Source organism: Eleutherodactylus coqui, chromosome 1 (genome assembly GCF_035609145.1).
Source record: "Eleutherodactylus coqui strain aEleCoq1 chromosome 1, aEleCoq1.hap1, whole genome shotgun sequence".
In the NCBI taxonomy this organism is placed as follows: domain Eukaryota; kingdom Metazoa; phylum Chordata; class Amphibia; order Anura; family Eleutherodactylidae; genus Eleutherodactylus; species Eleutherodactylus coqui.
The window spans coordinates 385,830,060-385,848,652 of record NC_089837.1 but is presented as its reverse complement, the minus strand read 5'-3'; the positions used below and the strand labels follow the sequence as shown (position 1 = coordinate 385,848,652).

The 18,593-nt window shown below is 46.0% G+C and overlaps 1 protein-coding gene across 1 annotated transcript in view; it reads left to right on the top strand.

Moving 5' to 3' along the window:
* Positions 1-1,199: 1,199 nt before the first annotated feature.
* LOC136579258 (serine/threonine-protein phosphatase 2A regulatory subunit B'' subunit beta-like) overlaps positions 1,200-18,593 on the top strand; it is a 63,227-nt gene continuing 45,833 nt past the window's right edge. The window contains exons 1-2 of the mRNA XM_066579661.1: positions 1,200-1,308; positions 3,614-3,998. Of these exons, the coding sequence (XP_066435758.1) occupies positions 3,669-3,998 (330 nt within the window). The 5' untranslated portion in view covers positions 1,200-1,308; positions 3,614-3,668. The remainder of the gene's footprint in view (positions 1,309-3,613; positions 3,999-18,593) is intronic.

Sequence of the window (18,593 nt, the reverse complement as noted above, 5' to 3'; positions counted from 1 at the left end):
ATGTGCAGAGCATCTCTCCCATACGTCAATCCCCGCGTGCAGAGCATCTGTCCCATACATCGGTCGCCACGTGCATCGCATCTGTCCCGCACATCGGTCCCCACGTGCAGAGCATCTCTCCCATATATCAGTCCGCACGAGCAGAGCATCTCTTCCATACATCAGTCCCCATGTGCAGAGCATCTCTCCCATACATCAGTCCTCGCCTGCAGAGCATCTCTCCCATACATCAGTCCTCGCCTGCAGAGCATCTCTCCCATACATCAGTCCCCTCGAGCAGAGCATTTCTCCCATACATCAGTCCCCGCCTGCAGAGCATTTTTCCCATACATCAGTCCCCGCCTGCAGAGCATTTCTCCCATACATCAGTCCCCGAGTGCAGAGCATCTCTCCCATACGTCGGTCCCTGCTTGCAGAGCATCTCTCCCATACATCAGTCCCCTCGAGCAGAGCATTTCTCCCATACATCAGTTCCCGCCTGCAGAGCATCTCTCCCATACGTCAGTCCCCATGTGCAGAGCATCTCTCCCATACGTCAATCCCCGCGTGCAGAGCATCTGTCCCATACATCGGTCGCCACGTGCATCGCATCTGTCCCGCACATCGGTCCCCATGTGCAGAGCATCTCTCCCATATATCAGTCCGCACGAGCAGAGCATCTCTTCCATACATCAGTCCCCATGTGCAGAGCATCTCTCCCATACATCAGTCCTCGCCTGCAGAGCATCTCTCCCATACATCAGTCCTCGCCTGCAGAGCATCTCTCCCATACATCAGTCCCCTCGAGCAGAGCATTTCTCCCATACATCAGTCCCCGCCTGCAGAGCATTTTTCCCATACATCAGTCCCCGCCTGCAGAGCATTTCTCCCATACATCAGTCCCCGAGTGCAGAGCATCTCTCCCATACGTCGGTCCCTGCTTGCAGAGCATCTCTCCCATACATCAGTCCCCTCGAGCAGAGCATTTCTCCCATACATCAGTTCCCGCCTGCAGAGCATTTCTCCCATACATCAGTCCCCGAGTGCAGAGCGTCTGTCCCATACGTCAGTTCCCACAAGCAGATGCTACAACAGTCGCCCAGTACATCTGCATGCAACTGTCCTCAGCCCGGTCCACAATGCCACCGGCACTCCCCGGTACAGAGCAGCGCTGACACCTGGCCCCGCCCCTTCCTGCCCAGTCACATGACCCGTGGACCCCTGCAGTGGTTACTTGGTAGTCATGGCGGCTTCCGCCGAGCTTCCTACTCAGGTGTAGAAGAGCGGGCGGCAGAGCGGAAGTGTTAGTGCGGCCGGCGGGTACCGCAGGTGTGTATGGGGGGTAGCGCCGCCGGCTTCTCCCGCAGTGTGCCCCAGGACCGGTGCAGTGATGGCGCTGCCCGGCCTCCTGTCATACATGTGGCCACAGTTGCCACTTCCTTGCTTTATAGAACTTTTTAACCCTTTAACACCGTGGGTATTTTTCTCCTATGTTCGGTTTCTCCACCACTTTCCAAAAATAGTAACTTTTGTAGCAGTTTTGTGCAGAATGAGTTGTATTGTTCATGGTTCCATTTAACATACAATGTGCTGCAAAACTTTTACTCATTTTTCGGCGCTCTATTTTACTGTGTTTGGCGCATCTCCTCACCCGTCACAATGATGGGGTGCGCGAAAACACGCTGTAAAATCTGAAACTAGAATCTGTGAAACTAAAGAAAAGTCGCAGCAAAACCATGTGGTCAAAATCGCAGCGATTGTGTGAGAGAACGGAGTGAACCGGAGACAAAAAATACAATTTTACCATCTTTGGGTGGGTCTTGTTTTTACAGCGTACACACAGCGGCAAAAATGGCGCAATAACTTTATGCTGTTGGTCAGTACGATTATGACAATACCAGTTTTAGTTTCTGGACGACATGTTTGTCTAACTACCGTTTTGGAGTTTGTACAACTTTTTGGTCACTTTTTTTATTACATTTTTTTTCTCTTGGAGACAGGGTGACCAAAATGCTGCATTTCTGATGCGCACCTGCTTTTTTTTTTTTCTCTGACTGTAAATAATACACTGGCTTGATCGCACTTTTAAGGAAGTGGTGCTGCCAAGTATGTTTTGGGTGTTTTCTTTCTAGCTTCAGACCAATTTTTTAAATTTATAAATACAGGAAAGGGGGGGAGGGGGACTTTCTAATATCCTTTTATTTTTACAACAAAGTTGTTTTTGTTTTTTTAAGCCCCGATAGAGGACTTGAATTTGCAATTATTTAATCGTTTATACCATATACTGCATTATGCAGTATTGCAGTATATGGTATTTCTGCAGACATCCTATTAATACAGGCCAGTCTTACATATAGGTCCTGGGGGTTTATCGACAGGCTAAAAACTATCGAGTCACTTACTCTTATCGTCATGTCTTTAGACCGAGGGAAGTCCCAGCGGCCCAGATGGTATTGCAGTGCAGCTCCTGTTGAATTCAATAGTAGCTGTGCTGCAATACCATTCGGGACCACTGCGCTATGGTCAGTGCTTCCTCCGCTGACTACTGCCTCAGGCAATAGTCTGCAGGACCTCAGATGACTGTTGCCACCCAGCCAGTATTTATTTTTTACTGGCCATATTCATGGCCGCCACCCGATTGAACAGCAGCCCCAAAAAGCGTTTCCCCTCACTCTGTCCACAGCTCCGGAATAATGTAGTCACCTGATAGACGCCATCCATCCGTGTGCGTGCTTCTATTTATTTTGCTGCATGGTATTGTGTCAAACTTGTATAATGTAACACAATTTGAGAAAAGAGAGCCCCTCCTTGACATGTCCTGTACACGTACAGCGAGCATCAGGTGTCAGTGCACGGAGCAGGCTCAGACCCAGCAGGTATCGGCCAGCTATGACTACAGATACCCGCCTTCAACAGACGCAATTGGAGAGAACGCCGACTGCTGCTGTTAACCCTTTAAATGCCCTAACCATTATCTGTTCTGAACAGACCCATTATGATGAGCTTGTGAGGTGCTGTCTGGGCCATTATAGTGCATAAGCGGTCAGACGTTCGCAGGTTCAAGACCCTAATGGGAATTTAAAAAATTTCTTTTTATAAAATACAGTTTTTTTTAATTACTGTAAAATAAAAATACCACATTTTTTTTTTAAATCCCCTTTTCCCAGTTATTACATAAAAAAAAAATTAGACCATTGGTATCGCCATATCCAGAGAAGTCCAATTTATCACGTTATTAATCCCAGTGGGACAATTTGAAAAGGTATGAGGGTCAAACATGGTGACAGAAAGAAATTTCTGTTGTTTTTTTTTTTGTACTATATCAAACTCGATAAATTGTTACCGCTGTAATTGTACTTGCCACAGAATAAACACAAAATGACATGTCATTTCGTAGAGGCAAACCCTCAAAAATGGCACAATTGTGAGTTTTTCAATTTTCCCCAGTTACAAATTTGAACAGTTTTCCGATACATTATATGGCACGTCACATAGTACCACAATAACAAATACCAGGAGAGGAGGGGAGAGATGTAATCTACAGATCATAGCAATGGGGAGGGGGAATGTGTCTGAAATCTTAGGAAAAGAAATGAAAAATTAACTTTTTTTTTTTGTTTGTTTTTTATACCAGGTCTGTGGCTTTAGCGAGTAGGAGGAGCGTCTCCTGGCGACTGATAAGCTTTATCATGCCTGTAAACAAGGTTTTACAGCCGGTTTTAAAACTGAAAGTCGATGAACTATTTTTATACTGGCTGAGTGAGACCCCGACGCAGCTGCTGCTGAAGGACTATGTAAGAAGAATTAAAAATGGAGAAAATGTTCCGCTTGAAAGCTTTGAGGACAGCAGAGATGCTTCCAGGATGCAGTCTGCTGATAAAACCCTAGATAACTTGTCCTTGTCACCAGTGAACTGCAGTCCTCCATCCCGCTCGCCTTCTGCTCTGCCGATTGGTGCCTTGGGCAGCCCAAAAAGCAGGTTCCCTCCAAGAACACCCAGATCCAATGGACTGAGATTGGTAAGTAGCTCTCAGGAGCGTTCATGTACGCTGTAATGTGTATCAAGGAGAACAGGAAACACAAGTATCTAATCTTTACAGTCTTGGTAAATATGTTATTACTAAGTTGTCTAATATTTGGTTGTTACATAAATCTCCACTAAAAAACGTCCCGTGGGTGAGGTTTCTGGCAAGGGGCTGTATGAAAACCGAAAAAAATATTCAATCCCATCCCACAGCGAGTCCATTCACTTCAATGAGGCACATGGCTTCTTGGACTCCATTTGACTTGGTTTCCTTCGGAACCTGCTTGTCTCATTAGGGCCGTGTGTCATATACGCATCTAATATGCGGTAATTAGCAGGCAATTGAATACATTGCCTAACACTGTTTCGCTCACATTTGCGTGTAAGCATTGCGTGATACGCGAGTGCAAAAAAAAGAAAGCAGCATGTTCTATTTTGCCGCTTAAGCGCGAGAGAGCCCATTGTTCTCTTGGGCGGTGTACATAGGCGCCATTGCGAAGCAAATTTAAACAGAAGACTGTGCATGACAGCATGCATGAGAGACGCTGTCATGTGCAGTACAATATCTCCGCAGTGATAGGCCAGCTCCACAGCAGTAAAACCCGGTCAGACTCCCGCAGGGTTTCATGCATACGGCCACGTGAGCCCGGCCTAAGGTGAATGGTTCTGCTTTGGACTATGTCTAGGTATTCAAACGTTACCCCCGACCGGATCGCTAAATCCCCTGTTGATCTGATCATATTTGAGCAAGATCTGGTGTATAGCCGGCTTAAGTCATCGCTCATTACTAGAGGTGGAAAATACTTAGAGAAGTGGCTGATGCCACTGTCATGGTTCCCCCGTGATGGGATTATAACTGCAGATGCCATTACTCCGTGTCCTTCTAGAACCATTGTTGAGGCTATGCCACTGCATACTAGTGCTCTATTTTAGGGATGACAGTGAAATTTCCAGGATACGTTGGCATTCTTGAAAGGATTAGCTAAAATTTCTGTTGGTGTCATTCATAGGCCTGTGTGTTTGACAGCTGGTGTAACGCTGGCACCAGGCACTAAATATAGCATTATTCATATTTTCTGATCTATCCACCCACTTGCATAGAGCTGTGTAACGCCATCCCACATTACTGTCTGCCGTGTATGTATAGACCTTACAACTAAAATTAGATGGAATAAATCCCGTTTGTCATCAATATAAAGACAAACTATTTCTACAGTCGGGGGTAAAGTTCACGCGAGGACATGTCCGTCCTTCTCTGTGTTGCTGTACGTTGTGGCAGCTCCTGGTTGGGATCGTTGTGCAGATTTTTTTTACCCCACCTGATTATGGGGCATTTAATTGAATGTGTCTGTATCAGCAAACAACTTGTAACCAATAACTTTTTCAGTTGTAATCTGCCGTGCTGGAAGTTTGCAGTTTTGTACAATACTAGTTGGGTAACCTATTGTTTATACTTGTCTGTGACGGGATGTTATAAGCAATCTCCACTCAAATGTTAATTTTAAGCATATTATTTCAACCTGCTCAGTCATCTGTGGGACTAGTAATTTTTAGGAAATCATAGCACCAGTGTTTCTGGTGGCACAATGCGCCACACAGCACTGCTGCATGCACGTCGCAAATGCACGCATCACTGCTACTTGCACTCTTCATACAACAGGGATGAAAAGGAGTACAGCAGAGTCCTGTACACACACGCATCACCCCTTGGTCATGTGACCCCAGACTGCTCCCACCCAGATGACTGATCACATGACAGTGACATCACAGGTCCTGTAAGCACACGGCTGCTGTAGGTGTTTGTTAGTATTCCATCCCCTTATTCCCCTCTCCCTTTCCCAGCCTCCCCCACCACGGTCTCAGTTGCTATGGAATACTAACGAACACTTAGCCGGACAGCAGCCGTGTGCTTACAGGACCTGTGATGGCGTCACCATCATGTGATCCGGGGCGGGGCATGTTTAGTGGCCCAGAGTTGGGCACTACTGAAAGTTGATGTGTTTACTCTAATTTAAATGTGTATGTGCCTATGGAGTAAATGTTGTATATTTATTACTGATTATTTATTTTGCCAGACAACCTGCGGCCTTTCTGATTGGCTGTCAGGAGCATTATTTTGATTGGGTATTTCACCACCAAGCAACTGGTCTGTGATTGGTGGAGGAATTCCAGTTGGAGTAATTTTTAAGTGTGCATAAGTGTCAAAGGAGAAGGAAGGTGAGACGTTGAAGGGAGAGGACGTAAAGGGTAGAGCAGGAGAGGAAGACCTTCAGTGCAGCAAGAAGGCAGTAGTGTGAGTACTAATCAACTACAGCAAGAAACACGATTAGAGTACAGATGTGATTCCTGCACTCATATACAAAATGCCTCAGGAAATGTATTAATATATTGAGGGCTGCTCTCAAGGAAGTAAACTGTTGTTTTTGGCTTGCCGTTTATTCCTGCCTCCTGGAGTCCCTTCTTGCCCCAGTAACACCCGCACCACAAGTACCACACTAATCCCATCGCCCAGGGGAAAGGGCTATTTCTCCCAACTTATGTTATTTTTAACTTTTTATTAATTTTTGCCTGGAGCCGGTTGGGGGCCGATGCAAGGGCTGGCGTCATGAACTGATTTGTTACCATCATACCCTGCTTGACCAACGGGTAGCATTAAAGAAACGCCAAGCCAGAGGCTGGGTATTCTGTCAGCCACTGCCACGTTTGTGACGTGGGAGAACACCGGACTCATCGTCACCATTGCCCATGACTAATATCCCTCACGTTCGTGCACGCCCCATGTGTAACTCGCTGACTTTTGCTCCGCCCCTGATCATCTGGAGTGAGTGAGTTACATGCTCTGCCTCTGCTCACATGACGGTGACATCATCAAAGGTCCTTCATCCGGAGGTCATTCCAAGTGAGTGAGTTATGCATCCTCTACAAACCCCCGCGCATATTAGCCTTTAACTCCCCACTTCTACACGAGCCAACCTAAACAACCAATCATCATGAATCAGGCAAACCAAATAACCAATCAGGTTGCGATTGGTGTAGAAGTGGGGAGTAATATAGATATATGCAACCCCCGCAGGCCCCAGTTGCTATGGAATAGGACCTGTGATGATGTCACCATCATGTGATCAGGGGCGGAGCATGTAACGCACGGACTGACAACTGGTCATTAGAATTTTAATTATTTTGCCTCCTGGCACAGACTCGTACTCTTTTTGACTGGAGGAAGTGACACAAATCGCTCTCCAAGACCAACTGCTGCTTGTTACTACATAGTAAGAATCACCTATGTAACTGGAGAGACCAAACGGTCCTGCAGACAATATTCCATCCTGTTGCACATATGTTTTCATTCCTAATCAACTTAGGCCTCCTGAACTTGGGTGATATGTCACTGCGTTATCCGCGGGTAACGCATTGAATGCTTTCCATTTCCTTAACTATGGAAAGCCCAGCCCGACATCCATGAGCGGAGAATCATAGCGATTCTCTGCTCGCGGGATTCAAATCACAGCACGCTGCGAATTGCCACAATTCTCTGTGGTCAGCCTATCTATCAAATAGGCTCACCATGGAGACCTGTTATTTCTCCCCTCTGCTCCCCCGCGGCGGAATATTGCTAGTGATATTCCGCCTCGTCCGTAGACAGGCAGCCTTTGGCTGGGTTCACACAGGGCGGATTTCCGCCTGCAGCCACTAATCTCGGTGTTAGCCAGCCATGTGGACGAGATTTCTGAGAAATCTCGTCCACACGGGACGGCCAATCCGCTGCGGTAAGTCAGGCAGGAACCGCGGCTGCGGCGACCACAGCCGCGGCTTTAGAATATGCAGCATGTCTATTTATATTTTCTTTCTGCTGCGGCCGCGCTCTCCTCTATGGGAGCATCGGTCGCAGCGGAAGAGCGAGCGGCCGGGCCGCTTCAAAGCCGCCGCGGGTTTTTCTGCGGCGGTTCTCCCGGCGGAAATCTCACAGTTTTTGCTGCGGCCGAACCATGGGATTTCCGTCGGGAGTCCGCCCTGTGTGAACCCAGCCTTACAGAACTGAAAGGATCTGCTGCTAGCGTCTTGTTGCCAGAAATCCCACTAGAGAACTTCAGAGGTCTTGTGGAGTCCATGACTCCATGGGTTAGAGCTGTTTCGGTGGTACGAGGAAGACCTACACAATACTAGGCATGTGGTTTTTAGTTATAAGTCCGATCTGTGTTTATTACCCATTTTTACTAATTTTTTAAATTTTACAAAAGATCTGAATGGCCTGCTGCTTGTTTATTGTGCTGCTCTTAATGGGAGTCTATCAGCAGTTTTACTGATGCAGAACTGCTGACAACACTAGATAAGCCGCTGGGTATAATCAAACCTTTAGGCCGGCTTGTACTGTCAGCAGCACTGAGAAAACTAACTGCTATGAGGACTGGCTTACTTCTTGAAGTGCCTTCCCCTCTCTTCATTGAGCTCTGATTGACAGCTGTAGAGGTCTTCCAATAGTAGCACTATTTGTGGTCCATTTCTGGACCACTAATCTTTCATTTCACTTCTGCTTCCATCTTGAGTGGTTCTACTACAGACAATACGTTAGTGATTAGCAAATAAAGCTCTTCCTAAACACCCCAACTTATGTACCCCTAATTGCCTTTCTATTACAGAGACTATATTCACATATATTATATGTATGTGATTCTCAGATACATCAGCATGTTTTTCCTAAACCAGTGTTCCTCAATTTTACCAACCTCTGAAGGATGGAAGGCTGAGTCAACCTTAAGCCGCCTACCTGAACCATGCGTGGATTGAACTTGCAACCTTCAGGCCATGAGCGAGAGCTTAGGACTGCATTTCTGCTGCCTTAACACTAAGCGCCTCATTGACAAAAGTTGCTTACTTTATTGATAGTAACTACTCAGTGGCTTCTGGGGCGGAAGGTTAGGTGCTCATACGGCACCATATAGCCCACAGGGCATATATATTCATCTTTAAAAGTAAAAATATTCATATTTCTGAAGAATTGGGCAATGCTATTTATTTTTTAAATGCAGAAAGTTAACTTGAGCCTTGGCTTGGTCTAGAATGTAAGTGGGTGGTTTTCCCTTTCTGACTTCTAAGCGTGTAAGATCTCGCCCGGTATCTTTTTTGTTTGGTAATCTTACAGGAGATGCATGTCTTCACACCAAGAGAGATCAGTTACCTTGAAAATTTCTTATGGAAAACGATACGGTTGATTTATATGCAGCTTTATTGCAGCTGCTATTGAACAGTTGGATGGATAAAGAAATGAGGAGCTCTCTTGGCTTGTTGGCTTTCAATTCTATCACAAAACCGCATGCCGATTCAGTGTCAAAAAGTGGATAGACTGACACAGATTTCCATTAGTGAATAGTATTTTGAGGATGCAGATTGTAGGCAGATTCTTCATCCAAGGCCTTGGTCACATGTATATGTACCTGTATGTTGTGGAGTAGCTGCAGAATGATGCTGATGCTAGATCTTCTTCACATGTATCTGGCCCTCCTGTCATGATTCTCTTTGGCAAAAACATCAGAGGGAAACTGATGGAAAAAGCTGATCCCATTGTTTCGCACAGGAACCGTTTTGTATCCTGTGTCGTCAGTTTGGGCAGAGGACAAAAACTACTTTATGCAGTGTAGTTGTGTTAGAACTTGTTGGCCATAACTCCAGTGAACCCATCGGCATATTCCTAGGATGTTGTGGAACTACTCTATTCCCCCATAGGACCACTGTGCTGGATTATACTACATACTGGGGCTTTAAAATTAATTCCTAAATGAGGAAAGCTTTAAGAAACTTTTATGCAGCATATCTGGTGCAAAATCTGTATGTCTTACATGGCTCTTCTACTTTATGCAGCTCAAAGGTGAAACCTTGTAGCCTTTCACCAAAGGAATGAGCTGTCGACTTGGAAAACCACACCATGTAATCTTGTTTCATCAATTGTTAAAATCTCACCCACAGGTTTGATACTGTAGTTGTTGCAAGTTTTGTGTAGTATCTGCATGTCGAAACTTCAGCCATGTCTGAACATGGACTTTTGCATCATCTGTCAGTTCTCCAAATGCAGCTTGGGCAATATGTGGGCTCATTGGCTGCTAGGAGATGTCTGGCTAGGAGTAGTAGTCTGTACTCTAGTCAGTAATAAGTGGGCGAATGAAGGCCATGTAACATTGAAGCTGGACCGACTGTGGTATTGTGAAGTGTCAATGTTGAACACTCCAAGAGTTCCGTTTTTTATTTTTTCTTATTATGACAATCAGGAGAGATGGCTCCAAATCTATTGTGTATTTTTTTTGTACTTTTCACACAGATGTATTTTACTTTTATAAGTGAAAACTGTAGTGGAAAATAAATGTAGGGAATATATATTTGAACCTATATATGTCAACTTCGTTGGTGTAAATCACGGTTTCCATACAGGGAATGCTTCTGGGTGCAATGTAACCATTTTTGGACTAACTCCTCCCTCACACGGACGTTTGCAGTAACGCAGCGTTTTTCAACGCCTGGCACTTATCAAGCTGTCAGAGAATCTTTTGCTAGTGACTGGGTTTGAGGACCCCGCCTCCAGCAGGAGATTACTCTGATTGGCTGAGCTGGCTGAGTGACAGCCGGCTCAGCCAGCGATGGATGCACCCAATCACAGCCATTCAATAGCTGTGATTGGTGCTTTCAGCTCTGGCTGTGACTCTTGCTGGGAGGCGGGGATTTCAATTCACTTTACTAGCAATAGATGCTTTTCCGGCTTTACAAGTGCCCGGCAGCCAATCCAGAACTACGGAGAACACCAGCGGGGACCCCGACAGCACCTGCTAGGTAAGTATGGATTTTTTTTTTCACCTCAGGTAGGGTAGCTAGGGTGTTTAGTGCTGCCAAAAACGCGGTACCAAGTTATGCCGCGTTTTTGGCAGCACTGAAACTGCTGCCCAGTCATTTCAATGGGCAACGCAGACTTAAAAACTGCTAAAGATAGAACCTGTATCGCTGTCAAAGTGCACCGTTGAAGGCGCTGTGTTTTCAGCCCTGTGTGAGCAGCCCCATTGAAATGAATGGGAGCGTTGTACAGTGTTGAGCGCTGTGCTGAAAAAGCAGCGCTAAACGCTTTAAAAAAGCGCCTGTGTGAGGGAGGCCTTACAGCAGAAATCAGGGCTGTGGAGTTGGTAGGCCAAACGTCTGACTTCTCAATTTTCCCAGACTCTCTTTGACTCCTTGTTTTTTTTTTTTAAAGTGATAAATTTAATATATTAAAGTGGTAACATTAGGTTTTTCATCACCATTACGATCCTCTGGTCTGTAAAGGAGGAGCTTCATTACTGAGCATGTGCAGATAGTGCAGCGCCCATTCATCTCCACTAAAAGCCTTGAAAAATCAGCACAAGGATACGTAGTCTAACAGAGAAAGGGGTTTTCCAGTTAAATACGATCGATAACCTATCAGGATAGGTCATCAATAGTTGAGCGACCAGGGTCTGCCGCTCGGGACCCCGACTGTTCAGCTGTTCGAGCGCATGCAATAACACAGCGCTACAATAACACAGAGCTCAGAGCGGAAGCCTCCGCGCCGACCTCCATGTAGTGGCCGGCACTTGTAACTGCAGGCATGGCTCATTGAAATCAATGAGAGCCGTGATTGCAGTTACAAGCGCTGGCCACTACACAGAGGTCGTTGCGGAGGCTTCCGCTCCGACCTCTGTTGTTGCAGCGCTGACAACATACGCCCTTTCAGGTGATTGGTCGGGGTCCTGAGCATCTGACCCTGGCTGATCAACTATTGATGACCTATCCATGTTTTTACAGACGCCGGTGTGAGAGCAGCCTTAGACTATGAACCATGTGTAGCCTGAGCATGCAGTCCTACTCCCATCTCTGCCCTACTTCTTGCTAACTTTACATGTACATTAAAATATTAAAACCTGTATGATATTCTGCCTTGTTACATAGTGACTCTTGTGGCAGTTTCACACATGTGGATATTCCTTGTGTTACATATTTGGGTGGAACTCAGATTCAGCGGAGTTTGCTATCTATTTGTATAACTGTAGAACATCCCACAACCAAAGCCGATGGCGAGGCTTCAGCACCTTTCTTCTGTATTGTTATATAACGTGGTTAATTGTTTTGGCTCTGAGTGGTCTGTGGGCATTCTTGGATAGTACGAGGACCAGGAATATGTGATGCGGTTTGTCGCGTGGGGATTGATAAATAACTTGCATTTCTCCACTAAAAATAGGCACAAGCTTGACTGTCAGCCTTAGCAGCTAAAGAAAGCCGCAGCACACACTGCAGAACAATGACTGTCCCAGCAAATGTTACCCTGCGAATAGCCCCCACTATCTCTGGCGCCCGTGTAGCATGACATAAATCCGTGCAACAGATTCACTCCTGGAAGATGGTCATTCTTTGTATCTCCAGACTCTGCTGTCTCTTCGGGATTTTAAACTACCTTTTACATACAACAGCTCTCGTGTTGTACGTTGTATCCTTGGCTACTAACATCCTTAGCCATGGCTAAATGTGAATTTTGTGGCATCGAGACCTCATCCTCAGCACAAATGTTTGTTTTTTTTCCGTTTCTCTCATCCAAAAACTGAGCAGAGAAACGGGAACTCTGAACTGAGCCTTAACACAAACTTTTATACATATAGGGTTTGCAGATCTTCTGAAACTTTGCAGGACTGGAGAGTAGTCCAATGAAGCTTGTGTATATATGCACACTCCTTCTGCTCTTCCTCCAGTATACAGTAGATTTCTGGTCTACTTGATGAGAAGCCTTTGATAGGAGTCTGGAGAAGCGCTGTGAAGACCTAAGTTGGCATGAGGAAATTTATAGGCCATGTAAACTCCTCTGGCAACTAGGACTTGCAAATGCAAGCCGGAACAGTGGTTCTGTATTGACAACTTTTGGAAGGTAGCTTTGCTATGTAAAAACCCATTTAGACCCAACGATTCTCACTCAAAGCCGTTTTTTGAGCAAGAATCGTTAGGTCTAAATGCACGGACACTGTGCAGTTTTCGTTCGTCGTTCAATTCTAGTTTTCTTGAATTGAGCGATGAATTCTTATCAGTGGTGCAGGCTGTTATCACAGTTGGCAGCGCTGATAAGATTCTTTCAGCTCCTGTCTCACTGGTAGTTCACAGCAGGATGCCGTCTGTAATCGCGGAGAACAATACAGCTCTCTGCTTATGCAGAACAGCTGTATTGTTCGCCGAACGACAGCGGCGGTGTCCCGCTCCTCCTGCATAGCTCTTTAGTAGCTACTTAGCTATTACAGGTATAGACTACGCAAAGATGATCGCTCAAAACTGTCTCTCAAACTGTTGTTTGAGCCGCTTTTGAGCGATCATCTGTCAGTGTAAATGAGGTCTAAGCCAATACCCGACATTGACTAACAGGACAGGCCTTCGAATGGTACTTCCCAAGACCTACGTCAGAGACTTCTCACTCAGGCAACCAGAACCCCACTGTGCATGGATGAAGGGCAAGAACCCAGAAAAAGCTGTCTGTACATGCGTATCTTTACCTTTTATAGATTTTTAAAGATTCTGCTTTAGCTTCTATCTCTAGCTATGTTGCAAGGCCTTTTAGAAGGTCAGACTTTGAGCTTCACAGAAGTTACCTTCCTTTAGGAGGCTCTGTCTAAAGCCAAACCACAAATGTCACCTGAAAAATCAAGTTATGATTTTTTGAAAGTGAGTATACCGGAGCTGCAGAGCGTGCTGTGGACGCTGTCGCACCAATGACCCTTAGTTATGAAAGGGTTAAGAAGCACAAGCCAATCTTTTCAGATCAGACTGACCATGTGTTAAGAGTTGCAGCAAAGGCAGTCATGCCTTATCTCTGTACTTGTCAGCAGTACAGAATGGAGTGTGCTCAGCATTATCAGAATAGTTCATGGCTAAACAGAAATTGCTGGTTGGAGAGCAAAGGATAGGGAATTACCAGAGAAGTATGTGGCTAAGGTTGTTTATTGCCTTTACACTTTGAAGGTGCTATATGTGCGGCCTGCATATGGAACATAAATAAATGTACTCCATGAAGACCTTTATTATTGCTGACAGGAATATTTTATGAGCGATCAAACGTCCCAGCATTTATTTACATTAATACGTACTGAGAATTTCATATTCATCCGCTTTCCCTTTTCTTCTCTATCCAGTCCCAGACCTCCATGAAGACGCCATTCATCTCTTCTTTACTCCAACTTGCTCATCCTGCTGCTGCCGCCCTGTGTCCCACACAGTATTAGTGCCCTATACAGTAATAGGTCCACTATTGTGCCTACCAAAAAAAAAAGCCTCAGTTGTGCCCCTCTAGAGGAGGGTGCGAATAACGTCAGGGTTTGTTTCAAAAACCTCATGTACTGCCAATAGGGTAAATTAACTTGCGCAGGCTTTGTACACACGGCAGAATCTGACCGCTTTATTTTTTTCTGCATGGATCCTGTCTTTAAAACTGTTGCAAAAATCCCACAGCTTTTCTACCACAGACTTTGCTGTGGATTGGGACGCAGATGTAGTCTGGACAAAACCGGAGTGTGGAATTCAACGCGTTTCCTTCACATGTCACTACTTCACGCGGAAATCGGGTTAAAGAAATTACACACACAGATTTTCCACATTGACAGGGCTAAATATATGTGTGAATTTGCGGCTTAGCTGTGGATTTCTACTGCGGTTTTAGAGGCGGAGTTCGCATGGTAAAATCCATATGTGATTCCGCTGGGTGACTGTACCCACATAGGTGCTAGCCATTACATTTATCATAACTGCTTATTGATGTGAAATGGCCAGCATTTGTCCCACTTCGTTTCACAGTTGGCACACCGCTGTATCTCGCAGTAATACAACTTATTAGGATGCCATCTCACGACGTCTGCTAGGCCTGCTTTGTTTTTGTTTTTTTTTCTCTAGGTGTCATTCACATGTACGCTAGAGGATCTGTTTGAAGCTTCTGGCAGCAAATCCCAGACAAAATGTTGCAGCATGGGGAAGATATTGCTGGCATGCCAGAAACCAGACTGGCTCATGCTTGTGTCTGGCAAGTTCAAGGACGGTGCTGAACAATGAAAATAGAAGTGCAGTTGTGAAAGTGGCCTTAAAGGGGTACTGTCATTAGAAAAAAAAAATCCTCCCCCACAATCTTCTTTACTGCATCTTCTCCTCGCCGATCTTCTCCTGGCTCCGGCAGTTCCCTGGGTCATTTCTCCTCAAGCTGGCCGGGTCCTCTTCTTCCTGTGACATTACGTAGATTCTCAAAGAGTAGGCCTGACGGCATACATGGTGCAAACAAGAAGTTCCTTTTTTTTATTTTTTATTCCCCCAAACGACAGAACAGTACATACATACAACATTTCAACTCAATGGGTCATGTACCTTTTTGAGCTTTTTTGGATCAGTCTCACGTTGGTGACTTCGCATGACTGCTATCCAGCTGAATCTGGCTTTTAAAGATTGTGCTGTTGGCACTCACGCTCTACATCACATACATGCTCGGCATTCTGCTTCCTGCAGGTCAATGTACGCTATATCACTAGTGACGTAGCATTCACTGCCTAGCAGGAAATGCCGAATCCTATGCTGGGCTATTGCCAACACTGTGCATGTGCGCTGTCTCGAAGCTATAGTATATGAACACTCATGCAAACACAGCAAGCACGCGCAGTCTCGGCAATAGCTCGGCTGTGTCACCATGAGTGTTCATATACTAGTGCCACAAGACTGCACGCATGCGCAGTCTCAGCAATAGCCCGGCATGGGATTCGGAATTTCCTGCTATAGGCAGTGAGTGCTATGTCACTAGTGACGTAGCGTACATTAACCTGCAGGAAGCAGAATGCCTGTGAATGTACGTAACATCACAGAAAGAAAAGGATCCGGCCGGCTTGTAGTGACGTGACCCAGGGGGCTGGAGAAGCCAGGAAAAGATCTGGTAAGAAGACTGCCTGGGGAAGAATAGGTAAGTATTGCAGTATATTATACAAGCAATCATATGGTCAAGTCTTTAAACTTGAAACTTTTTTTTTCCCTAAGAAGTTTAAATATAAAAACAAAAATGCCTACATGTAATTGGAATTGTGACATCCATAACAGGGAAAGAGAAGCCCAGAAATTCTAGACCAGAATTCCAATTTTTCGTTTATCCTGTCTCCCAAAAAGATATAAAAAGTGATTAAAAAGTTTTATGGGCCGCAAAATGGTACCAATAAAAACATCAACCCATCCTGCAATAAAAACAACAAAAGCATTAATTATGGCTCTTAGAATATAGCCCCACAAAAACTGATTAAAATGTTTATCTAGGACTTTGAGACTTTTTTTCTGTTGATCACCTATTCTCAGGATAGGCCATGCCATCAGTAGATCATTGGTGGGGTCTGCCACTTGGGCTCCCTGACAATCAGCTGATTCCCAACACTGCTAACAGTATGCACAGAGCAGAAAGTGGATCACGCTCTTTGTATTTCAGTGGCGGGGGTTGGTACTGCAAGCCCAGCTCCCATTGAATTCAGCAGCAGACCCCCGCCGATCATCTATCAATGGCCTAACTTGAGGATTCTATACTCCCAAATAAAGTGGAAACTAATGGAAACCTTTTAAAACGGACACCAAAGAGGTTTGTTTCACAAGAGAGGTGAATGGTTCCTTTTGTTTACATATGGGGATTCCAGCTGTCATGGAACCCCCGAGCGGTACTGGTGTATTGGCTGCACAGCTGGGTTGCCTGCAGGTCCTGGCAGGCCACTAACGATTTCTTGAAAATGCATACAGCGGCTCCTGCTGCGGCTGTGCAGCCCCATGTGCAAGGGCCTTCCCTGCCGGTTACCCAGAGGGCGGCAACCCCCTCTGAGTTGAAGCGCAGAGTTGGGTCGCAAGCAGGGAGGCCACAGCACCGTGAGGTGGTGTTACCCTCAGCGGGCCGCCCCCTCCCTTCAATGTCAGTTTCACCTCGTGGCCAGCAGCAGGGAGGTGACAGGGAAAGAGACAGAGCTGGTGGCTGCAGACTGCAGGACCGCAGCACAAATCTTACAGCGGCAATGGAGCGTGCGCTCAGTGCATGTGGACAGCAGGGAATGTGAGACCCAGCCGAATAACAGTGCAGGAGCACTGGGCCGGATAAGACACAGGGACGGCATCCTCCCTCAATCAGAGCCGGGTTACAGGGGTGGAGCAGAGCGGCGGATCACTCACATGCCACGCTGCTTCTGTCCGTAATCCATTGCAGGACCTTCTAGGACCTTTTAGCTATTCTGCCAATGTGGAGCTAGGGTGTGACAGGGGCGTTCCTCCATGGAAGACCTGTCAAACCCCTAGCTTCTGGTGGCGTCAAGATACACCAGTACCCCCTGAGCAGAGTCACAAGCGGATATAATAATGCTGTGTGAATGTTCAAGGCCTCATGTCCACGGGCAGGGTCATTTTCCGAATGCGGGAGCCTGCAGCTGAATCCGGCCCTACCCACAGCCGGTGACCCTACTTACCTGTCCGGGTCTTCTTTTTTTTCTGTACTGTGGATGTGTGCGGAAGTGCTGGTTGGTGCACATGCGCAATACTCCCTCCCCCCCCCCCCCCCAACTCCTGCTTTCCCGTGGAAACCGTGGCCCGATCGCAGTTTCAGCTGCGGACGGACCACGGAATTGGATGACTTCCATTGATTTCAATGGAATCCGGAAAACAAATCCGCATCTGTGAATTGAAGTGCAGACGCCATGCTTCTCTATGGGTGGCTTGAGCTGCGGATCTGACAAATCAAATCCGCCTGTGGACATTGGGCCTTAAACATAATCTAATGTGACTGAGAAGAGTCGTCAAGATATCCATGCTGATATGTCAGTTGGTACAGCATTAAAGAGCTTATGCCAAGATGCACAGCCCCTCCCTGAACAGCCGCTTGCTCCAAGTCCCAGAAAGAAGTTTATATTTTACCAAGAGAAGCTGCTCTAACTGATGGCTCTCCATTCTGGGTCAGAAGGGGTCCCAAGTAGGGAACCCACTCTGAGGTTCATATGTTATTGTGGCACAAGCCCTTTTAAATAAATAGTTTCTCCCCCTTCTCTCAGATGGTCGGGACAATAATTCTTGTAATTCCAGGTACAGGCCCTGGATCAGAATCACTAGCAACACCGCTAGGGATAACAAGGAATATCTGAAATACATTTTACTTTTTTTTTTTCCATATTCCTTCAATATCCCTGTAAACTGGCGTTTCCCATTCCTGGGAATCCTGATGCTCCCTGGAATACAAATGGGTATTCCATGGCAGAAAGCTTCACTTTAAATAGACGGCATGGTGGGTTGATATTCAGTCACTTAACCCTTTCCAATCCACTGTCTGACGTCTTAAGACATTATGATTTAGGGCTGTACAGCTCCGATGTTGGAAGACGCCCGTCGGGGTTCTCTTACTGTATATTGCCAGCCTCTCTGCTGTCGGAGCCTATCCAACGTGTCACTTCATGCAGTACTGGCTTTAGCCAGCAGATAGCGCCATTGTATAATGGCAGAAAAAGAGTAAGCCCCCCCTAGGAAAACCAGGATACAAATTTGATTGGAAAGGGTTAAAATGGTGTGGGCAAAGCATTCAGCAAGTCTG